Raw genomic sequence first — 24,911 nt, 5'->3', positions numbered from 1 at the left:
AACCCCGACGACGCTGGGCCCCTTGTGCTCTTCCCTATGTATGGAGTAAAAAGTACATTATTTTCTTTAGGAATGTAAAGTAAAAGTAAAAATTGTAAAAAATATTAATAGTAACGTAAAGTACAGATACTACTTAAGTAGAACTTTAAAGTACTTTACATCACTGCATATGGACCTGTCAAGCTGATAAAAACGATTGTAATTTATCATAGCATACATTAACTTGACTATGACTTGGAATGTTTTACCTGTAGATAACAATTAAACATTGAGTCACTAGAGTCTGATTACTTGAGCAAGCCCTTTCATGACTTTGCCCTTCTCTCCGGGTCATAAAAGGAGGATCATTTTCATATTATTCTAAGATGTTGGGCCCTGACTTTACCAGTAGAATGCAGCACATTGGCATTTGAGTAAAGAGCTCAATGTAACATGCACTAATATGATAGAGTATAATGGAGATATAATACTCTACAAAGCTCATTGAAGATTTGTTTCTAATAGTTGTTAATTAAGGGTGCAAAGAGATGTTGATTCCAGACATTAACCTACCCCATCCCGCATTTAGAAAAAGGTCTATAACTAAATGAGAATTAAATAAATTAATAATTGAAAAAAAGCACTTAATTAAATCCTGTGTGACACTTAGCTGAAGCAGTGTGCTGTTGAAAGGCCCTAAGGATTCCTGCAATGAGATGCCCATTTAGGTAAGACCTTCAAGGTACCAGCCATGCTGAGACAGAAACAAACTGACATGGTGTAACACCTGGTGTTATGCTGAATTATGTAACTTTATTTTTATCAGGCCAGTCACACATTTTGAACAATAGCCACGTTGATATGGTGCCAATGGGATGCCTTCCAGTGTAATGAAAATGTAATTGTTTGCCAGTCATCGGAGTTGGATATATAGGCACCAATTCCAGCATTCTTTTTTGTTTTGGAAATAATATTTTAACTTGACTGCACGTCCAACACAGTTCTTACAAATGTATTGTGTAGCTCAATTAATCTGATAAATTAGAAAACAAATTACTGCGCAAGTAGGTTTAACCTGTATCGTACTCCTATTCCCTTTTCACAGTGGTTCTTCCACTCCAGTTCTGACATATATTATTTAGTATTTTAGGAAATCTTGCAGCTTCTCTTCTTGACACACTGTATAAAAAAATATGTTCCTTTGCCCTGCATAAGAAGATGAATAGATAGGCTATTCAGTCTGCATCTGATATGGTCACATTTTCTTTTACCGTTATAATAGCAGTGTCATCGTGCTCACACCCACGTCCAGCGATTCGTCTATTTGCCCGTCATTCAAAGTTTTGTTCGCATTCACTGGTCAACTTTTTCAAGAAGGAACGTCTCGCTAAATGTTTTGAGTTTGATTCAGATTTGGAGTGGACTTCAGCGCAGTAACTTTATCCGTAGGCTACCATTTGGACTGGAAATTAGGATATATGTAGTCTTACAATTTTAGTTTACAAGTGGACTCACTAATTCATGATGGAACTGGAGGGTGAGAAACCGAAGTATGGTAAGTTGTTAGCTTGTTTAGTTTATATAGGCTACCATATCTCTTTAACAGCGCTTTCACTGTCCTGGGATAGCTAGCCGACCAGCCCCATATAGTTTCGTTTTCATGTATGAAGAAGACTGGAGTGTGGAATGCAACATTGTATTGGTGTGTGCTGGTTGCATGTAACAATTTAACTCAGCATTGGGCTATTACATATTTGATTTACCCCATCATTTTCATATGTAATAGTCTATGCTTGGTCTATGCTTCTGTTTTGGGCTAGTCTACACATTGCATTTGATTAGCCTATATGGTTGTTGCCTCTCTCACACTCCCACGCCCAGGTCTCATCCCTGTGCCAAACAATGATATTACTGATAAACATTCCATACAATAATTGCACACTTGTATGCAAATACTTTAGCCTATCTCAAATTATCATACAATATGATTCTCAAATAGAATGTGGGTTTCTTTCAATTCTCTTAACATTTTCAGTTAGTCAGTAGTAAACATGTAGTTTACTATTGTTAGGGTTAAGCTGTAGTGTCCCTGCTCTGGCTTTGCGTGTTCAGTTGCTACATTCCTCAGCCTGGTATGGCACACTAGAGAACGACTCACCAGTTTTGTGCTGACAGAAAAATGACCACCATCCGAATATAGATTAGTTAATTAAAAAATGCCTCATGGTGGGTCTGAATCTGAATTTATAGAAGATACTATGTGTATAGTTTCAGCTATTGTCAGGAAAACCCTGCTATTCCCTGCAATATAAAGATGTTGGTAGGTTAACGGATCCAAACAATTGTTGTTCATGTAAGGGAAATGTTTTTCCTTGACGATATGTTCTCATAATACATTAGTTAATTTATGCTGCCTAAAAAGAGCAAGAATCTCTGCTGAAGTAGACAAACTTCTTCCAAAATGATAGAGTCTGACTCCACGCTTGTAATTTGGACTTTAAATATACAGTACCAGTCAAAAGTTTGGACACACCTACTCATTCCAGGGTTTTTCTTTATTTCTATTGTAGAATAATAGTGAAGACATAAAAACTATGAAATAACACATGGAATCATTTTGTAACCAAAGTAGCGTTAAACAGAATATAGGATTCTTCAAAATTTGCACACTCTTGGCATTCTCTCAACCAGCTTCATGAGGTAGTCACCTGAAATCCATTTCAATTAACAGATGTGCCTTGTTAAAAGTTAATTTGTGGAATTTCTTTCCTTAATGCGTTTGAGCCAATCAGTTATGATGTGACAAGGTAGGGGTGGTATACAGAAGATAGCCCTATTTGGTAAAAACCATGTCCATATTATGGCAATAACAACTCAAATAAGCAAAGAGAAATGACAGTCCATCATTACTTCAGTCAATCTGGATGCTTTGCTGGTGACACTGTCTGTGATTTATTTAGAATTCATGGCACACTTAACCAGCATGGCTACCACAGCATTCTGCAGCGATACGCCATCCCATTTGATTTGCGTTTAGTGGGACTATCATTTGTTTATCAACAGGACAATGACCCAACACACCTCCAGGGTGTGTAAGGGCTATTTGACCAAGAAGGAGAGTGATGGAGTGCTGCATCAGATGATCTGGCCTCCACAATCACCCAACCTCAACCCAATTGAGATGGTTTGGGATGATTTGGATGGCAGAGTGAAGGAAAAGCAGCCAACAAGTGCTCAGCATATGTGGGAATTCCTTCAAAACTGTTGGAAAAGCATGTGAAGCTGGTTGAGAGAATGCCAAGAGTGTGCAAAGCTGTCATCAAGGCAAAGGGTGGCTACTTTGAAGAATCTAATTATAAAATATATTTTATTTGTTGAACACTTCTTTGGTTACTACATGATTCCATATGTGTTATTTCATAGTTTTGATGTCTTCACTATTATTCTACAATGTAGAAAATAGTAAAAATAAAGAAAAACCCTTAAATGAGTAAGTTTCTAATTTTCACTGTTTGTGTTTTGGTTTTATGTGGGGTTTGCAGGGCCCTGTGAACAACATGGAGGAGGGATAAGGCGAGATTAATGGTTGACTTGTTAGCTGTCTCCCCTCTCCAGGCATATGAAAGCTGTTTTTCTTCTTTCCGCTGCACACAGCCTTTTCCTCCCTCTGCCTGTCTTATGATGACTCATTTATTATTTAAAATCCTCTCTTTCATTATCCAATACTTTTTCCTCTCTTCCTGGCACAATAGATTTTACAACCTCAGTATAGGCTACTATTTAGTATACAGCACTGTTTGCCTCTTCCCTCTATACAGGATTTAGGAATGTGTTATAACCCTCATACAAACAAGCAGTCAGGTCAACAACAGAGCAAGATTTTGATGGGAGTAAAAGACAGCTGAGCATCAAACTGCATTGTGGGAATAGTAAGCTGTGACTTGGCAGGAAATAAAGTTGAAGACATTCTCTGAAAAGTTGTGGGGTTAATGACCTCTAGCATTATATTGTGACATAAATGACTCTCCCAAATGACTGTCAAATTCAGTGTAGTAACTCTTAAATGAAAATAATGATGGAGGTGCAGATGTATTGGAATCTGACCAGTAGGAAGCATATTTAGTGATAATCAGGTATTATGTGTTTGTGTGGTTATAAATAGTGTAATGATTGTTAGACAGAGGACTTATAGAGGCCCTTCGTTTTTCTTCTTCGTTGTAAGTCTTTCTGCATTTAATGGAAATCTGTCAGGGTTTCACATAAGAAGGCAAAGGACAACAAACGTAACTATGGGGAGTTTGACACAGGCTACCACCTTGCAGAAATGAACAGTCCTCATTTGGTTAAAGATTGTATCTGTTTTTATGAAGAAATTGTTTTCAATATCTCCCTCAGCATTGCTCAACATTCCTTTGACCCTGACTCTCCCATGTGCTAATGTTGTAGATACATTCATATGGTTGTAATTTAGGTTTTCATGGTATAATAGGACTGCCTCAGAAATACAGTGGGGTTAAGGCTGCGATCTAACATAGTCATCACCATTTCACATCATGGAGTAATTTCAGGCCAACACATATCAGGAAACCTCAATAACAGGGGAACTGACAGGATCAGACAGCCTACAGCCCTGTGCAGTCTTAGTGTATATGTAATTATAAGACATATTTAGGAGAGTGGTTTGAAATTTGATCCAGAGTCTCTCTGATCTTTATTTCAAGCTCTGGCAAGGTCTAGCTACACTCTTAGAAAAAATTGTTCCAAAAGGGTTCTTTGGCTGTCCCCATAGGAGAACCCTTTCTGTTTTCAGGTAGAACCTTTTTGATTCCAGGTAGAACTCTTTTGGGTTCCATGTAGAACACTCTGTGTAAAGGGTTCTTCATGGAACTCAAATAGGTTCTGGCTGGAACCAAAATGGTTCTACCTAGGACCAAAAAGGATTCTTCAAAGGGTTCCCGTATGGGGACAGACAAATAACCCTTTTAGGTTCTAGATAGCACCTTTCTTTCTAAGAGTGTAGCAATAGTGTAGTGTTGTGCTATTCATGAACATTTGCATTTGAAGTCCAATCCAGCTGTTTTCTATTACAACAGCTGTCATCGTGTTATCACTTCCCACATTGTCGCTTTACTCAACAACTGTATTGAATAAACAGGCATCCCACTGGGCACACTCTGGTTGAATCAATGTTGTTTCCACAACATTTAAATGAAATTACATTGAATCAACGTGGAATGGATGTTAAATTGATGTCTGTGCCCAGTGGCATGCCTCTAGGGAAGGAGAAAAGTGTTCCCAACTAGCCCCAATTATTATTGTTTAATCTGCTTGATCACAGTCTGGTCCAAACATACTCATGGGACTTATTAACCCAACAAAAGTTACGTTTTGTTTCCATTCAGACAGCAGACAGCCTGAGTGTTTGATGTTATTAGGGATAGTTATTAGGGTCATGGGGCCTGAGGAGAAGAGAAGAAGCAGAGGCCAATTCCTGTAATAGTGATGTTGAGTTATAGGACCACCTTCGCTGTTATCATTAGGAACCCCGGTCTATTTGTGTGGTATACCCTTCCTCTTCCTAACTGGTAGTCATCGCTGTTGAACTTGGCTGCCCTCCCACAGCCTGTCTGGTCTGTCACATCTTGTCACGACTTCCGCCGAAGTCGGGTCCTCTCCTTGTTCGGGCGGCGCTCGGTGTCGCTGGTCTTCTAGCCATCATCGATCACCTTTTCATTTTCCATGTGTTTTGTCTTGTTTTTCCTCACACCTGGTTTCAATTCCCTCAATCACTTGTTGTGTATTTTACCCTCTGTTCCCCCCATGTCTTTGTGTGGGATTGTTTATTGTAAGTGCTTGTGCACGTGTTGATTGGTGTGCAACGGGTTTTTGTACCCAATATCTTGTTATTTTTATGCCGTTAGTTTTGCTATTAAACTTCTCTGGCTATTACCAAGTTCTGCGCTCCTGCGTCTGACTTCTCTGCCACCGGTTACGCACCCCTTACACATCTGGATGTTTGGAAGGTGAAAAACCCCTATACTCTTTGGAATTCTGCATTGTTTTGTAGATTGTTGTAGCTGAATCAGAGCCACTAGTAAGGGGTGCAAAAATAGAGCACTATTTTGGAAATTAGGTTCATTTAGCAGACATTTAGAGAGTCTAATCATGTTTCTTTGTCAATGTTATCAAAACATAGCCAAGTAATCTAATTGATGTTGCCTAATGGGTTGGTGCTGAGGCTCTGGCCTATCTATCTCTGCTATGAGCACAATGGAGAAAACAACAAAGACAAGACATGAATGGGCGTCTGTTTCATTGAAGTGCAGTGCTGTCTGTTGTCCCTGAGAGAGTCTCTCATTGGAGTAAATTAGGGAGACAGACAGTAGGAAGGAAGAAGGGCCTGTTTATCCAGCAGGCTTCAGAAAGTGGAAACTGAAGAAGAGGAGATGGTTAGGATTCAGGAGCCTCTTATATTCATTGTTACAGCAGAGTTTTGTTTAGGATTTTGGTCCAGAGCAGGGATGGAATTACATATTGTCTCTTGGGATGCTCTAAAAATAGTGGACTGGACCAACATTGATATTTGTAACGTTTATGTGGGTGTCCTGGTAGCTCTGTAATTTGAACCCTGACCCAAAGTGTACAGACATCTAGTCCAGACTAAAAAGAGGATGCTGTTTTTACTAGCAGAGATATTTGGAGAGAGGGCACACTTCCCTACCCTAACCACCATAAAGGCTCCATATCTAGTTTCGATATCTCGGAAGTAGTTATGTTATCTGCTGTTGGTCAAGTCAATCTTATCTTGATGTTGAAAACTCCCTATGAGGGAAACGGTCATACATACTGCACTCAGTCAACACTCTACTACTGCACTTACTGTAATGAGAGACAGACAGACTGCTACTATAGCCTACTGAGTTGATATAACATCATGCTTCTCTTTTCTCAGGTATATACAGTGCCTTCGGGAAAGTATTCAGACCCCTTCCCCTTTTCCACATTTTGTTACGTTACAGTCTTATTTTAAAATTGATTAAATAAATAAAAAATATTCATCAATACACACAATACCCGAGAATGATAAAGTGAAAACAGGTTTGTAGAATTTTTGGCAAATTTATTAAAAATAAAAACCGAAATACCTTATTTACATAAGTATTCAGACCCTTTGCTATGAGACTCGAAGTTGAGCTCAGGTGCATCCTGTTTCCATCCTTGAGATGTTTCTACAACTTGATTGGAGTCCATCTGTTGTAAATCTGGTGCACCCTGTTTCCATCCTTGAGATGTTTCTACAACTTGATTGGAGTCCATCTGTGGTCAATTGAATTGATTGGGCATGATTTGGAAAGGCACATAGAGCTCCGAGACAGGATTGTGTCGAGGCACAGATCTGGAGAAGGGTACCAAACAAGTTCCGCAGGCTTGAAGGTCCCCAAGAACACAGTGGCCTTCATCATTCTTAAATGGAAGAAGTTTGGAACCTCCAAGACTCTTCCTAGAGCTGTCTGAATACTTATGTAAATGTGATATTTCAGTTTTTTTGCCAAAATTTTGAAAAACCTGTTTTTGCTTTGTCATTATGGGGTATTGTGTGTAGATTGATGAGGGGGAAGAAAAAAAACATTTTAATCACTTTTAGAATAAGGCTGTAACGTAACAAAATGTTGAAAAAGTGAAGGGGTCTGAATACTTTCCAAATGCTCTGTATAATAGTTGACTCAGGAGAAGTGCACATTGGATGAGTGCATACTGTTTATGTGCAGTGCTGTTCACCAGTCCCAAACAAAATACATGATTTATGTTCTCTCCAGATATGTGCATACACATATTCAGCATGACAGTCACAATATATTCTGTACATAGAGCACTGTAGATATCGGTATGGGTATAAATACAGGCATGGTGGACAGATTAAACATTTATTGGAAGGTTGACCTTATTTATGGTCGTTTTCACTATTGAGAGGCTAGGGAGGAAGGATAATATTGAGGAGAAACTCGACTCAGGAAACAATAGAACATTTCCAAAGCAAGGTCAAGAAAACCAGAAGCAAAACTGCCTTGTGTAGTACACTATACAATGAGCTCTCTGTCCACAAGAGAAACAGTGGTACAGTGGGGCAAAAAAGTATTTAGTCAGCCCCCAATTGTGCAAGTTCTCCCTCTTAAAAGGATGAGAGAGGCCTGTAATTTTCATCATAGGTACACTTCAACTATGACAGACAAAATGAGAGAGAAAAAAATCCTGAAAATCACATTGTCGGATTTTTAATGAATTTATTTGCAAATTATGGTGGAAAATAAGTATTTGGTCACCTACAAACAAGCAAGATTTCTGGCTCTCACAGACCTGTAACTTCTTCTTTAAGAGGCTCCTCTGTCCTCCACTCGTTACCTGTATTAATGGAACCTGTTTGAACTTGTTATCAGTATAAAAGACACCTGTCCACAACCTCAAACAGTCACACTCCAAACTCTACTATGGCCAAGACCAAAGAGCTGTCAAAGGACACCAGAAACAAAATTGTAGACCTGCACCAGGCTGGGAAGACTGAATCTGCAATAGGTAAGCAGCTTGGTTTGAAGAAATCAACTGTGGGAGCAATTATTAGGAAATGGAAGACATACAAGACCACTGATAATCTCCCTCGATCTGGGGCTCCACGCAAGATCTCACCCCGTGGGGTCAAAATGATCACAAGAACGGTGAGCAAAAATCCCAGAACCACACGGGGGACGTAGTGAATGACCTGCAGAGAGCTGAGACCAAAGTAACAAAGCATACCATCAGTAACACACTATGCCGCCAGGGACTCAAATCCTGCAGTGCCAGACGTGTCCCCCTGCTTAAGCCAGTATATGTCCAGGCCCGTATGAAGTTTGCTAGAGAGCATTTGTATGATCCAGAAGAAGATTGGGAGAATGCAATATGGTCAGATGAAACCAAAATATAACTTTTTGGTAAAAACTCAACTCGTCGTGTTTGGAGGACAAAGAATGCTGAGTTGCATCCAAAGAACACCATACCTACTGTGAAGCATGGGGGTGGAAACATCATGCTTTGGGGCTGTTTTTCTGCAAAGGGACCAGGACGACTGATCCGTGTAAAGGAAAGAATGAATGGGGCCATGTATCGTGAGATTTTGAGTGAAAACCTCCTTCCACCAGCAAGGGCATTGAAGATGAAACGTGGCTGGGTCTTTCAGCATGACAATGATCCCAAACACACCGCCCGGGCAACGAAGGAGTAACGAAGAAGCATTTCCAGGTCCTGGAGTGGCCTAGCCAGTCTCCAGATCTCAAACCAATAGAAAATCTTTGGAGGGAGTTGAAAGTCCGTGTTGCTCAGCAACAGCCCCAAAACAACACTGCTCTAGAGGAGATCTGCATGGAGGAATGGGCCAAAATACCAGCAACAGTGTGTGAAAATCTTGTGAAGACTTACATAAAACGTTTGACCTCTGTCATTGCCAACAAACAGTATATAACAAAGTATTGAGATAAACTTTTGTTATTGACCAAATACTTATTTTCCACCATCATTTGCAAATAAATTCATTAAAAATCCTACAATGTGATTTTGTCTGTCATAGTTGAAGTGTACCTATGATGAAAATTACAGGCCTCTCTCATATTTTTAAGTGGGAGAACTTGCACAATTGGTGGTTGACTAAATACTTTTTTGCCCCACTGTATATCTATTTCTTTGTGCATATTCTTGGGAAACATCTAGCCACAGTAGTGTACCCTAATAAACAACCGATGTAGCAAATAACATTTGTCCTGATAGTGAATGTATGTCACGCCCTGGCCATAGAGAGGCTTTTATTCTCTATTTTGGTTAGGCCAAGGTGTGACTAGGGTGGGCATTCTAGTTTCTTTATTTCTATGTTTTCTATTTCTTTGTGTTTGGCCAGGTGTGGTTCTCAATCAGAGGCAGCTGTCTATTGTTGTCTCTGATTGTTTCCCACCTGTGTTTTGTGGGTAGTTATTTTCTGTTTCTGTACCTGACAGAACTGTTCGTTGTCGGTTTGCTCTTTGTTATTTTGTTCAAGTGTTTTGAGAACAAAATGATTACGTACGCTCACCCCGCTGCGCTTTGGTCTACTTCATTCGACGGCGGTGACAATGTAGTGAAACTGAGGATACATTAATGGATTAAAGCTGGCAGGCCCTGACAGCACACTCCCACTCACCATGCTTCCCCAACAGAATACCACGTTGTTCTCTTGTTCCTAATGTGCTGTAGCTTTTTAAAATACCTTTTTTCAAGCCATAGAGAAAATGTGACACTGAAATGTGGGAATTTATGTCATACCCATATTATGTATTCAGTGGAGATCCAACTTTTGCAGGGTGAAATCTGCTCCCTGTGCATAGCCCATCGAGATGTTGAGACTATTTTGTGCTGGTAGCTTGTAACAGTCTGTTACTGTGCATGTAATAATGAGCCAGTAGGGTTTTTACAGAAAATGAAGATTAGAGGGAGCCTTTGCTTTCTCTCATTAACTTGTAATGAAGGGAAAATTGGCCATTCCCAGAATGACATAGACTATCCCATTGGCCAAAACAAGTGACTACACTGCCTGGAAAGAGTATGGAGAGATTCCAACAGAAGCTTCTCATCAATACCCATTTTCCAAACACAGCTCATCATGAAACATACTCAATTTCCCCATAATCTGTCTTTATCATCAGCATACACAGCATCCAGTTGGGTTCAGACAAAGGCAATCTAAATGGAATTGTTATAGAGATTGCTTTTCATTGCTCACTGCTAAATGTGTTTTAATAAAAAGTAGTCTAATATCCCGCTAGCGTGCAAACCCAGTGAAAGCAGAGGAAATGGCACAACAGGATGTGGTTATGGATATGTGAATATCCAGCAAGGCTGGGTGAAACCACCCAATGTAATACAGTCATGATCCCACAAGAGGGTAGAAAACACCTATGAATATGACATGCAATGGCTCTGAGAGGACACACCTGGATATAACAGAGAGGAATAGCAGAAGCAAGGTTTAACTCAGCCCAAAATATGTCCATGAAAATAAGCCCACGAAGTGAGGTATTTTTGTATGGAGGTCAATGAAAATGTCGAATTTGGTATAAAAAAATGTAAGGTTAGACTATTTTGATAGTCCATTTGTAGATGCTCTATCCAAATAAAGTGTGACCAAATGTAATTGCTCATTTGCTACGTGAGGCTTATTTGATCGAATAGAAGTTTCATAATGGTTGAGTTGTTAAGAATGCACTGATATAAGTGGAAACACATGGCATTTCGGCAACTTTGGAAGAAAAAAAACAACTTTATATCTGCATTGTGCCTGTTCTCATAGAGATAGATCGAGGACTCATCATGGACAGGGCTCGACATTAATACTTGTCCGCTTGCCCGGGACAAGTAAAACAATTGTCGGACAATAAGAATATAGATTTAAGTTGTCCAAATGGAGACGTAAAAAACAGTCACGCAAAAATCACAATTACAAACATTAGGTTACTCCGATCAGTGTCCTCCGGATGCAATGTGTTGCACACTGTCCTCCCAATCTCAGCAGAGCGCATCTTAGTATAATATTCTAGGCCTGCATTGACAGGCCTTTACATCTTGACATTTTTGAAATGTACATTTGTTGATATTCATTGCTAGTTAGTGAGTTATTTACCCAGTTATAGCTCATTTTAGTCATGAATGAAAATCCTGTAAAAGTCATGGTGTGTGTATCACCTGCGTTCCAGTGGGACATTGCCAGAGGAGCGAGAGTGAGACATTTGCGCAGCAGGTCAAATAATGAAAAACAAAAAGACTAACTAGATAGCCAATTCAAAACATATTGTGTAGTTTGGCTGGGCACCGGTAGGTGTATAACACTTAAATAAATCATTTCAATCATTAACTATCTAGCTTTTAGCATGTATTAATGTCATTGTCATGTCCGATGTCCTAAAATAACTTTCCACCGGCACTCGTGTATAGTGGCCTGACATGCAGTTGATACGGGTGCACAGTTGATGAAACCAATGCTGCAAACTCCGGTTGCAAAACCGTCTCTCACACGCTCAAAATCTATTCACTGGCCATGTAATTCTGACAAAGTTACAAGAATATTCCTAGACTAGGCTAATTGACAAGTAACTCTTATACTGTCAACACTGAATATTTGAACCTTATAAATAGATACACATCTTAGTTAGCTACCTCAACCACCTTTAACCATTTGATCCCTGGTTCATTGAATAAGGGAATTATTTTATAAAGACCATAAAAAGTATTTGGTTGTAATTGTAATGTTGCAGGGTGGCCAATCATGCTCCAGGAGATTCCAGGAGTGCTATTTGGTGTGCAGGCTTTTGCTCCAGCCTTGCGTGAACACAGCACATTGCAAAAAATCAACTGCTCAATAGGACCTTGATAAGCTGACTCTGGTGCGTATTTGACTTTGTGGGGGTTAAGTGGCTTGCTCAAGGCCACAACAGCAGGAGATACTGTATAATACATGGGATCAGACCAGCAGCCTTCCATTGTCAATACCAGTGATAATAATTCATGTTATTTTGTGAAGTGGTTACTTGCATAATACAAAACCATTTGTCATATTTTTGGCATTTTTGGAGGGGGGGTACAAGTGACTTGAGCTTTTGGACAATTAAAAAAATCTGTCCCACTTGGCTAAAAAAGTGAATGTCAAGCCCTGATTGATTTAGCCATTGAGGACTTCCACCATTTTTAAAGTAGTAAACTGGGTGGGGATTCCTAGGAGTTGGAAGCAATCAGACAATGAAGAAGAAGAAAATGTACTACCTTAAAATTGAGATGCCATGCTGTCACGGACAATATAATGGCACAGATACAAAGATGAGTCCTCTATCTATCTCTATGGCTCGTTGTTCACAAGTTTATCTGCCCTCTCATTGGCTATAATGGTCCCTCCTCCTGCTTGCCTTCCATGTTGGAGGATATGTATTTCCATTGTCAGAGCAGTCACATGTCTATCTTGTCAATATAATAGACAATCTTTGGCTATAATGAACTTCCTAATGAGCCGCTTTGAATTGAATGCAATTTGTGAATAATCGATTGGGCAGAGGTGCGCTCAGTTTGCTTGAACGTTTGCTACGTTGCAGAAACGGTTTGTACTGACGCTTGTACGTTTTTGAACAGACTTTGAGGTACATTTGCTCCGGTTTGGTGGGTGTGGCGAGTCGTGCCTTGATGCAACGAGTAACGTATTTAAAGGTCAGAGGCCATGATACAGCTTTCCCCAAACGACAATCCAACCCCCCTTTTCACCTGGCCGTTCAGTACATCGCTGTTAACGTTCAGTTGAATGTTGCAGAACATAAAAACATACTAAACGCAGCCCTGGTGTGACAATAATTATTCAAACGTAGAAGAAGTGACGGCTAGAAATAAGTAAATAAGGCTGCGTTTCCACAGGCAGCCCAATTCTGATATTTTTTTCCACAACTTGGTATTTTGGCCAACCACATCAGATCTTTCACATCAGGGCCCGTTTTCCCAATAGCATCTTAAGGCTGAGTTTATTGTTAGAACCAACAATGGGTCCAGATCTTTTTCAGAGCTGATCTGATTTTTCAAAAGGCCAATTAGTGGTGAAATATCAGAATTTACCTTTAAGATAGCTCTAGAAGTTAAATAAGGTATCAAAATATAGCTTTGTGTTCATTTGACAGTCTAAATAGCTTCAGGGCTGGAGATCTTGATTAAAGCGCTCATCTATCCAGTATTATAACCAATCCACCTTATTATAACCAGCCCACCAGAGTCTCATCAGTCTCCAGTGCAACAGCTTTTTGTTTTTCCCCCAAACACATGCGTTTAATCATTCCTGTGTAGTTTGCTTGTGATCCACAAAGATATCCAGCAGCTTTTTCACAGAGGGGGAGGGGAGAGTCAGTGTAGTGAAAAACAAGGAATTGTCTCCACCCATTTTGCCTCGTTTGTGCTCCCACCCTTCCCTGTAGGTGAGCTACCTGACCAAACTCTGGGGAGAGAGAGAGTGTGAAAGAGGTAGAGAAAGCCAGGAACAAAGGCAGAAATTGAGAGAAACACAGACAAAAAGAGCTCTGTGTGGAGGAAAAAGAGGAAGAGAAGGGTACAGGTGGACTAGAGATTTGAGCTAGGCAGCTGTTGGGGGGTTGGGCAGTGGGTGGGACTCTGAGGAACAGGGGTGTGCTCAGAGCTGTTGCAGACAGGTTGGACAAGTTTCTTCCCACAATACCTGTCTCTCTCACGTTCTTAAACACACCAGTTGGCAGGAAAAGGAAGTGAAGCAAAAAAGGGCTGAAGAAAAAGAGGGAGAGTGTTCTGGTCCTTTATAAGCTGACTACCAGAAAGAAATTTAAAGATGCCTGAGGAGCAACCCTATTACGGAAAGCATGGTAACTTCTAATTGCGCCAACTTGGTTTTAGTTTCTTCTAATTTCTCCAATGTGGTTTTACCTTGTTTTAATCTTGTGAAAAGCTGTTTGTGTCTTTATGATGGCTGGTTTGGTTGTAGCTTAAGTTTGTTCTTGAAGTGGGATAGAGCTTTTCTCACTGCTTGAATGGTTTAATGAATCTGTCAGTTGGAGCTTGTTAATGGGTGGTGTAATCTGTCAGTTGGAGCTTGTTAATGGGTGGTGTAATTTGTCTCTAGAGAAGATCGGCACTGGGTGAAACTACACCTCTAGTATCGGCATTATGAAAACATGTCTGAGAATGGGTGTGGGTTAAACCTGCTGATTATACATGTGTGTGGATAAATGCAAGTGTGTGTGTATCAATGTTTTCTCTCTTTTTCAAATGCTGCTGCATTGTGTATATAAGGACTGGACTGAAAAATTGGCAGCAAACATGATTTGTTTTCAACCCTGAAAAAATATAAATGTGTCAGCCATTGTTGTTTTGGGCAAATGTTTCCTCACTTTGCTCCAGTCTACACTCCCTTTGCAAGCTGTTTCCACCATGCTTTTGAAGGGCATCTCAGGCTGATTATGCCCATGTAACACTTTAACATCCAGACTCTGTATCTCTGTGCTTGTGGAATGATGTTCTCTGGGAGCAGGCCCACTATAATGCATGCTGCAACAGCACCCTGACCACTGCTTTGCATTATTAATGGCCGCCATGCTGAACGTCATACTCTATAGTATCTAGTTTAGACCCAGTGGTTCATCCACCTTAAGACTGTGATTATTGATGTTCTGGGAAGTTGAGATTCAGTATGGCTCAACTTGAGCACTTCTGACTGATTTGTTATAATCGTACCCTTTCTCATCTAGGCCTAAATGTAGTTGACGTTAATGCCTCCTTTTAGTCGTCTGAGGATTTAGAACTGGCATTGAGTGAATGTAGTTTTTCTCATGACATCTCCATTCCCTCCTTGTACAGTAACTCTAGTTAACTTTGATTGATGTGGGCTGATGGCAGATGTGGAGAGTCTGTCATCTCTGTGCTCCTCCTCGCCCTGTTGGAACTCCAGGGTTCAGATCCAGGTTACACATTGTATTGGGTGTGAAAGGGAGAGAATATTGTGCACTGGTTTACAGCCAAGTTTAATTTGGGGGATGTTATCAAGTTGAGAAAATCAAGAAACATTAACAAGAACAGAAACTTTTTTTTTAACCTTTCCAGGCATGAATCAACATTTTTCAGCATCGGCTGAAGGAGACATCCCATGCATTCATTCCCCACATACGCTGCTGCTACTGTCTTATGTATCCTGTTGCTTGGTCACTTTACCCCTACCTATATGTAGATCACAGGAGGCTGCTGAGGGGAGGACGTTTCATAATAATGGCTGAATGGAGCAAATTAATGGCATCAAACGCATGGAAACCATGTTTGATGTATTTGATACCATTCCGCTCCAGCCCATCCTCTCCAATTAAGGTGTCACCAACCACCTGTGATGTAGATGGCTACCTCAATTACCTCGTACCCCTGCACATCAACTGTGGTACTCCCTGTATATAACCATGTTACTTTTTACTCGTTATTGTTATTCAGTATTCACTGTGTATTATTCCTCATTCCACCATTTTTATATTTTATCTTAACTCTGCATTGTTAGGAAAAGACCCCAAAATAAGCACAAAAAAAAGTGATTTGATGAATAGGTTGTGCTCACACAGTAGAGTTGCTGACCTCTGGTGACTGTGTTGTGGTACTGCAGGTTCTCAAGTTGCAGCTGCTTAGTCACTATAGAGGAATTTGTTGGGTTGTAATCTGACCAACAGTAAAGGGAGCAGAATGTTGACGCATGGGCAATCCACTTTGTTTACCCCATGAAATGTATAACTAGGAGGCAGACGCCCCCACATAGAACAGTGTCAAAGTGCTTCTTTGTTATTAAATGTCTTCTGACAGCCCTGTAGTGTGTACACTTTCATTTAACTTCTACACTGCAAGCCATTTACTGTCTGAAATGGTATTCCTACTGTATCTTTCAATATTTGCATTCTTTCCATCTAGGTGAACCAAGAAAGTATGACCCCACCTTCAAAGGCCCCATCTATAACAGGTGAGAGGATTGCCAGTTCATCCACACTGTAGTCAGGACGGCACATAATTCGCATCTAAAAACTATTGGTCCCATATCTCACCCTCTCTTTACTCTAGGGGCTGCACTGACATTGTATGCTGCATCCTCTTCATTATTTGCATACTGGGCTATGTTGCAGTGGGAATTCTGGGTAAGTAAATGTGTCCTATAGGCACGAACAAGCTTAACTGACCCCATATTAAGGACTTGGGTATACTCAGAGTCATGCCCTTGGGTATGTCTCTGAGTGCTGCTCACCTAAAGCATGTCTGTGTGTTTCTTTGTTGTTGATGGTTCCCTTCTCACCTAGCCTGGTCCCAGGGAGACCCCAGGAAGGTGATCTACCCCACAGACAGCAGAGGACAGTTCTGTGGGCAGGCAGGCACACCTCTGGAGTAAGTTCTGCCCTCACCATTCATACACGGTGGAATACATAACAGACAATCACTAACACTCACATGTGTTGGTTGTCTCCATCATTCCCCCCCCCCCGCGGCATTCACTCTCTTTAAACCTGCTCTTGTTCTCTGAACAACTGGTTGTGTGTGTTTTATTGTAGGACGAAGCCCCTGCTGTTCTACTTCAACATCATGAAGTGTGCCAGTCCCATGGTGCTGCTGGAGTTCCAGTGCCCAACCACACAGGTGACCTGAACCTTTGTTTTCAGTTGATATGTTCTTGAACGCCATGTTATTTATGTATGCCTATGCACTTGTATTATCTTGTCTCATGGTAACATTTCTTTTGCCATCAGATGTGTGTGGAGAAATGCCCTGATAAGTTCCTGACGCTCCTGAAGGCCTACACCAATAAAGAGGATTTTAAGTATTATAAGAACTTCTGCAAGGAGGGTCTAGAAGGGCTGGTGAGTAGCATGGGAAGAGGAATCTGAGATGGGTGGCGTAGTAGTTTTCCAAAATCAACATGGATGACAATGTCAAGATTCCTTGGTATAGAATGTGACAGTTTTGTTCTACAACAATAGTGTGCCCAGTGGCAGTTTAGTGTGAACAATTCAAACTTTGAATATACATTGCCGCACCAATGGTTGAGATACTAATTGCTGGTTGTTCATGTGTGTTTTAGACTGTAACACAGATCCTGAGTTCTGGCCTGTGTCCTGCCATGCTGACTCCAAGTAAACCCTGTAAGTACGGCTCTAGTCTCTTTTGCTCCCCTATCCTGTCTACCTGCCCTTCTTCCATTCCTCTGAGTCGAACTCCCCAACACTCCATCTGGCCAGCCCATCCTCCACAATTCCGGAATTTGAAAAAAGTGAAATACATTTATTTTAGCTGCTCTCCCTTATTGTAGCGTCTTCTCCTTCACCCCCCTTCCTCTTCCTCCAGTCACCCGCAGGTGCTTCCCTGCCCTGGACCAGAAGAAGGGAGGGGAGATCACCGTGGGAAATAACTCTAAGTTTGATGACGGGGAGGGGAACATTAGAGATGCCAAAGATCTGGTGGCGGGGGTCAAGTGAGTCCACAGATAAACAGAATTTGCATGATGTTTTCCTGTGATGGTTGCTAGTGCTACATCTACAATCAGCATTGGTCACTGTATTTTCTTCTATAGGAATGCCACAGTGGTCATTGAGGCTCGACAAGTGGTCATGAAGATCTTTGAGGATTACACCCAGTCCTGGTACTGGATCCTAATGTAAGTCAGCATCTTCCCTTTGACACTATTGTGCAGTAATGCATTCACACTGAATTCCAAAGCACTTGATCAGCAAAGAGTCAGTTATGTAGCCACTCAAGTTTGTCTTTGTGTCGGGGTCCAGAGGGTTGGTGATTGCCATGCTCATCAGTCTCCTTTTCATCGTCCTCCTGCGCTTCCTGGCCGGGATCATGGTGTGGGTCATGATCGTCATGGTGATTCTGGTCATTGGATACGGTAAAAAACAGTTCAACAGAAGTCCCATTTTGAGTTGTTTCCTTTCCCTAATCTCTATCTAAATGCTGTACGTCCCTCTTGTGGCCATGCTCTGTATTCCACCACAGGCATCTTCCACTGCTCCATGGAGTATGTTAGCCTGAAGTCAGAGGCAGGCTCTAATGTCACTCTAAAGGACCTGGGCTTCCAGACAGACTTCTCTGTGTACCTGCATATCAGACAGACCTGGCTGGCCTTCAGTAAGTCTCCCCACTAACCTCCTCTCAACCTTACAGCTAGTGTGGCTCAGGAGGTATACACCTGGGCCAATACATTAGACTTCTACTGTATATCACGAAGCAGGATCAATGTTAGCCAGGTAACTTTTATAAACCCTTAGATATATTGCAGTGTTATCGCAAGCATAAACTGATACTAAGGACAACTAGGATTCCTGTATAAATGGTTGTGACTGAATTCTCCATTTTGTTTTTATGCCTTTTCTCTCTCCCATTCTCTTAGTTATTATTCTGGCCATTGTGGAGGTTGTCATCATTTTGCTGCTCATCTTCCTCAGGAATAGAATCCTCATCGCTATCGCCCTCATCAAAGAAGCCAGCAGGTCAGGAAACGGGAGTGCTCTCTGCACTTACAGCCATTTATAATGAGATTGGATTGGAAATGGATCATTGAATGCTAGATCATTGTTGTTAAAGGGGGATGAAATACATAGATGGTGGATAAGACCTTTCTAGTGCTAAACTGTGATGTTTTGTTTACAGGGCCATTGGGTATGTGATGTCAGCCCTGTTTTACCCCTTGTTCACCTTTGCCCTCCTATCCATTGTCATCGCCTACTGGGCTGTCACCGCTGTGTATCCTTCATGTTTGGAGAAAAATGACTCATAGGCTTGAGTAACTCAACATGCTCTTCTGAATGATTGATGTGTATTTGCTGGGATGTGTAGTTCTCTGTGTCATGTTCTAGACCTTGACAGCCTCTGGCCAGGTTCCTGTCCACCTCCAATCAGCCCATCTATAAGGTGTTCAATGAGACAGCCTGCGATCACTCCAGGAAAATCTGCGAGCCAGCTGTGAGTCCTGCTTTTCCGTTAGCCCATGCAGTATATCACCATCGAACAGCCTGATCTTAATTGGGGATCCATTGAACCATCGGCTCACATCCCATAAAAGTGTATACAATGGGTAGAATGTCCACTGTTGATTCTTCGCTACCTGTCTCCTCCAGAACTTCAGCACCTCCAGTATGAAGGCAGAGTGCCCAGACTCCAAGTGTCTGTTTGCCTTCTATGGTGGAGAGACTGTCTACCACAAGTACCTGATTGGCCTGCAGTTCTACAACGTCTTCCTGTTCTTCTGGTGTGCCAACTTTGTGACAGCGCTGGGTCAGATGACCCTGGCTGGGGCCTTTGCCTCCTACTACTGGGCCTTCGTCAAGCCTGACGACATGCCTGCCTTCCCCATCTTCTCATCCCTTGGCAGATCACTCAGGTGTGTGTGACTGTTTACGTTCCTGTTCCTAACCAAGTTGGGTGTTCAGATATGTACATGATGCTTTGTTGCATATGTGGGTATCTTGACAACATTCAAGGTTGGTTAGTGACATCTCGTCACTCCCCTGCTCAGGTATCACACAGGTTCCCTGGCGTTTGGCTCTCTCATCCTCTCCATCATCCAGATCATCAGGGTTCTGCTGGAGTACATCGACCACAAGCTCCAAGGTGAGCCATAGATCCTGTATTAGCAGTACTACGTACGGTATGTTGCTATTAACACAGCTGTCATTGTTTGCCCTCATCATACTTCACACTAGTTGTGTATGAATGTTTTTTTTGTACTTGTGTTGGCTCTGATTGGTTCTGCCCTACTGTGTGTTCTCCCCTAAAGGAACCCAAAACAAGTGCACAAAGTTCCTTCTGTGCTGTCTCAAGTGCTGCTTCTGGTGCCTGGAGAAATTCATCAAATTCATCAATAGAAATGCCTATATTATGGTACGTGTACCACCTGTTTGTATGCACCTGCTGTGCCCAATGTCACCCAGTTAAATGCATGTCAGATTGGATATAATTAATTGCAGAGGAGCTTTGTCACCTGGATCATCTAACTGTTAACTGTGGGAAAATGTTTGGTTTATGCTTGATTATGAATTTGAGTCTGCTGCCTCCAGGTGGCGATATATGGCAAGAACTTCTGCACGTCTGCCAAAGATGCCTTCTTCCTTCTCATGAGGAACATGATCAGGTGAGTGAGTGTACTGTTTCTTAATGTTTGTGTTGACTTAATGAACTTTATAAAATGGACTATGATCCATCACAACGTATCACTGTTTGACCTTTCAGGGTAGCCGTCCTGGACAAGGTGACAGACTTTCTGTTGTTCCTGGGCAAACTCCTCATCGTGGGGCTTGTGGGTAAGTGAGGCTGTTTCTACAGGAAACATGATGAACAATAACACACTCTCAGTAGGGCCAGTCTTCTAATGATTGTATTTAGTTTATTACGTTTCACTGTTGACAACCAGTTGTGCTATTGGATGAGAACTCTTCCGTCCTGTTTCCCAGGAATCTTTGCGTTCTTCTTCTTCTCTGGGAGGGTGAAGGCCTTTGAGAACACAGCGCCCAACCTCCACTACTACTGGGTTCCCATCCTGGTGAGTAGCATAGCCATGCTCCGGGTCTGGTGGGTTATGTACAAAGACATGTAGTTTAACCTACGGTGTTATGTATTGTAATGGTTGGAGTGTGTTTCTCTCCTCAGACAGTGGTGGTTGGTTCCTACCTTATTGCCCACGGCTTCTTCAGTGTGTACGCCATGTGTGTGGACACACTCTTCCTCTGCTTCTGTGAGTAACAGTAGAACCATCCCCCTCTTGTTTTACGCATGGTCTTTCCCCCACAAACACAAGGTACCAGTGGTGAGAAGGTAAAGGATTATGGTGTACACAGTATACTCAGGAAATGGCTGCCTCGCATTGGCAACTCTTTTACATCTCAAAGCTTTACTAAATGGCATGTTTTGAAGTCGAGATGTCCCAATGTGTCTAGAGTTCATGTTGTCCTGAAACGGTGACCTCCTCTCCATTTCTTCATGACCTCTTTCACTGCTAATGGTGTTGGGCTGCCACTAATGATGAATTGCATGATGATATTCTGGTGTTCTTCATAATGCTTTATTGCTAAGTTATTGATCCTAACCCAGCTATCTAGGACTAGTGTTAACTTGCTGGTTGCAGACAATGGGGAAGTTTGGGTGTTGATCTATTCATTTAAAATGCGAATGGGTGCTTTTGCGGGGAATTTTGACTGACTTTCTCTTTCTCTCCCTTCTCAATTCATATTGTTTTTCTCCATCTCCCTTACTAATGCCACCCTTCACCTTCATCATCCTGTTTTCCAATCAACCATCCCTTGACCCCATTTAACGCATGCGCACACACACATGCACATAGGCGAAGACCTGGAGAGAAATGATGGCTCTCTGGCAAGACCGTATTACATGTCAGCTTCGCTCCATGACATTCTGTCGGAGAACAAGGCTGTGGAGGAGACCGAGGAGCCAACCCAGTCCTCGCCACATCAGCCAGATGACCAAGATGTCCAGATGAAACAATAGCAGCCTCTGATGCAGCAGAAAGACCAGGACGTTTAGGAGTAGTCATAGCAAAGACACTGGACGAGATCTCCACCTGCAGATCTGTCTTGTAGAAATGGGCATGCTACTCATGATTGGTAGATTGATATGAAAGCCTGAATTTGAACAAGTCAACTGCTTCACCAGTATGTATGTGCTCTTAATGGTTGGAGTTCAAACCATAAACAATGCTAGGGATTCCACAGATGTTTTAGTGAACATGTTGCAGTTCTGACATTGTTGCTAGAAGGGAAACCCTGTCGGCCATAGGAAACAATGTGCCTAATTGACTATCCGTTTCGGTCTGATGTATTGAACCTCTTACCTATCACATTGTTTACAGTTAAAGCATTCAAAAGATCTCTGCAATGCTTCCATCATTAGTATTACTGTTATCAGTGCATTATTAAAATGTTGATATTTTCAATGATCTATAAAAGCCATATGTAGTTTTGTATATACTGAAATGCATTTCTTAGTTCCGCTTGTGAGGGAAGCGTTCCATTTTGTTCTGTAAAGCAATCGCAATCAGATCCCTTATTGCCTTGAAATGCTTGCCTGTCAGCAAGGTCTGTTTGATGCAATGCCCTGGAGACTTCTAGGATCTATGAGCATTAACTGAATGCAGTATCTCCTTTCTCTCGCTCGTGCTATTGTGCATGTTGGTAGTATGTCTGCTAGTGATTAAAGCTGCCAGTCTTTCTGTTATTTGCCTTTCCTCCTCATTCTCTTTCTGCATTGTGTTGATGGGGAACAAGCTAAGGTAACTAACTTCCTTTTGGGTTTGACTAGGCAAACTTTACCAATTCTATCAAAGCAGGCCAATTGTGTTTTGTAGGATGACATGTGAAACAAATGCTTTAAGTCATTTAACTTGGTGTAATCTTTGAAGCTTTGCTAATGCATCACAAGTTGGTTCTGATCTGGCCCCTGCTTGGAAATGTAACAATGTTCAAGTTTTTCGTTTTGAAATAATGTTAATATTTGTCTCATGATGTTTTCCCTGATTCTTCAGTGGAGGACCTGGAGCGGAACGATGGCAGTGCGGAGAGACCCTTCCTGATGTCTGACCGCCTCCTCAAAGTCCTGAATAAGAAGAACAAGCCTGAACCAGCAGAGTAGCGCTCTCCCATGTGGTGTGGAGGAGGGCAAAAGCTCTGGTGTGTAATTGTATATAGTGGCGTATGCCTTAAAGACCGGTTTGGCCAAGGACCTCATGCTGTCACTCATCCTGTACCTATGTGGCAATCTGCTGCCAGAAGTCCAAACAATCGCTGCCGTCCTCTGTGGTCGAGTGAGGCGTAATGCTGCATGCAGAGCTTCTTACAAGGATGTTTTTTTTTTTTCATTGTTATTTGGTTTGGATGAAATCATAGTTTTTGTATTTTTTTTAAAGTATATTTTCAAAAACCATCAACCAAATGTGGTTCTTATTGAATATAGTTGTACGTTCCTGTAATCAGACCAGCTGTACACCAGTGTGTTATGAGCATGCTTTGTTATGAATATTACTTGGAGTGTGTTACATGAAGGTGAGCACAGAACTGATCTATTTAGTAAAGTATTTTATACATTTGTATGTAACCTATGCAATTATTTTAATACATACAGTACTTCAAACAAGTTGAAAATGTATAACTACTTTTTAATTGTTGCAATATTTTCTCTGCTTTGTCCTTACCAAAGCCATTAATACAGTACTGTAGCCCCTTTTTAACCCGCTGTTCAACATCAATGCTTTGCTCTCTGTTATAATGGCCAGGGAATGAGCGGTAAAGGAATGTATTCAGATGGTGTGAAGCTGAAAGCAGGGAAAAATATGGGTCGTGGATCTGTTTAAGTGCCTGTGGATTTCTGAAAATAAAAATAGTTTTGTACATTTAGTCCTGTGTGTGACTGCCTGCCAGGGCAGATGTGATTATTTAGCTATCGTCAGTTAAACTGTTTTAATGGTCAGCTGTGGATCCTCACGGCTCTCTGAAGGACAAGTAAAGCATCTATAAACAGAATGAACTGTTCTACAATCATCAATTATACAGTTGATGTTGGAAGTTTACATACACCTTAGCCAAATACATTTAAGCTCAGTTTTTCACAATTCCTGACATTTATTCCTAATAAAATGTCCCTGTCTTAGGTCTGTAAGGATCACTTTATTTTAAGAAAGTGAAATGTCAGAATAATAGTGATTTATTTCAGCTTTTATTTCATCACAATCCCAGTGGGTCAAAGGTTTACATACACTCAATTAGTATTTGGTAGCATTGCCTATAAATTGTTTAACTTGGGTGGAACGTTTTGGATAGCCTTCCACAAGTTGGGTGAATTTTGGCCCATTCCTCTTGACAGAGCTGGTGTAACTGAGTTGGGTTTGTTGGCCTCCTTGTTCGCACACACTTTTTCCATTCTGCCCACAAATTTTCTATAGGATTGAGGTCAGGTCTTTGTGATGGCCACTCCAATACATTGACTTTGTTGTCCTTAAGCCATTTTGCTACAACTTTGGAAGTATGCTTGGGGTCATTGTCCATTTGGGAGACCCATTTGCGACCAAACTATAACTGCCTGACTGATGTCTTGAGATGTTGCTTCAATATATCCACATAATTTTACTTCCCATGAGGCCATCTATTTTGTGAAGTGCACCAGTTCCTCCTGCAGCAAAGCACCCCCACATCATGATGCTGCCACCCCCGTGCTTCACGGTTGGGATGGTGTTCTTCGGCTTGCAAGCCTCCCCCTTTTCCTCCAAACATAATGATGGTCATTCCGGCCAAACAGTTGTATTTTTGTTTCATCAGACCAGAGGACATTTCTCCCAAAAGTACGATCTTTGTCCCCATGTGCAG

The 24,911-nt window shown here is 41.4% G+C and overlaps 1 protein-coding gene across 6 annotated transcripts; it reads left to right on the top strand.

Annotated features, from left to right (window-relative positions):
- The first annotated feature begins 1,371 nt into the window (after positions 1-1,371).
- LOC109891982 (choline transporter-like protein 2) lies at positions 1,372-23,945 on the top strand. Of its 6 annotated transcripts, none has more exons than XM_031834485.1 (23): positions 14,159-14,393; positions 15,752-15,952; positions 16,468-16,516; positions 16,615-16,688; positions 16,848-16,932; positions 17,097-17,181; positions 17,292-17,402; positions 17,624-17,684; positions 17,887-18,013; positions 18,113-18,196; positions 18,321-18,433; positions 18,541-18,672; positions 18,935-19,034; positions 19,195-19,287; positions 19,422-19,506; positions 19,662-19,924; positions 20,060-20,154; positions 20,321-20,424; positions 20,601-20,674; positions 20,773-20,843; positions 20,994-21,082; positions 21,190-21,274; positions 21,881-22,770. In XM_031834485.1, exons 1-23 carry the CDS (start codon positions 14,360-14,362, stop codon positions 22,042-22,044), a joined length of 2,379 nt encoding a protein of 792 aa, XP_031690345.1. In that variant the 5' UTR covers positions 14,159-14,359; the 3' UTR covers positions 22,045-22,770. The 6 variants fall into 6 exon arrangements, with proteins under 6 accessions (XP_031690347.1, XP_031690350.1, XP_031690349.1 ...); XM_031834486.1 differs by lacking the exon at positions 21,881-22,770 and adding an exon at positions 23,078-23,945 and having other exon boundaries at positions 14,164-14,393; XM_031834487.1 differs by lacking the exons at positions 14,159-14,393; positions 15,752-15,952 and adding an exon at positions 1,372-1,534.
- The last annotated feature ends 966 nt before the right edge of the window (positions 23,946-24,911 follow it).

Source organism: Oncorhynchus kisutch, linkage group LG10 (assembly GCF_002021735.2).
Source record: "Oncorhynchus kisutch isolate 150728-3 linkage group LG10, Okis_V2, whole genome shotgun sequence".
Taxonomy (NCBI): domain Eukaryota; kingdom Metazoa; phylum Chordata; class Actinopteri; order Salmoniformes; family Salmonidae; genus Oncorhynchus; species Oncorhynchus kisutch.
This window is presented reverse-complemented; position numbering and strand designations above follow the sequence as displayed.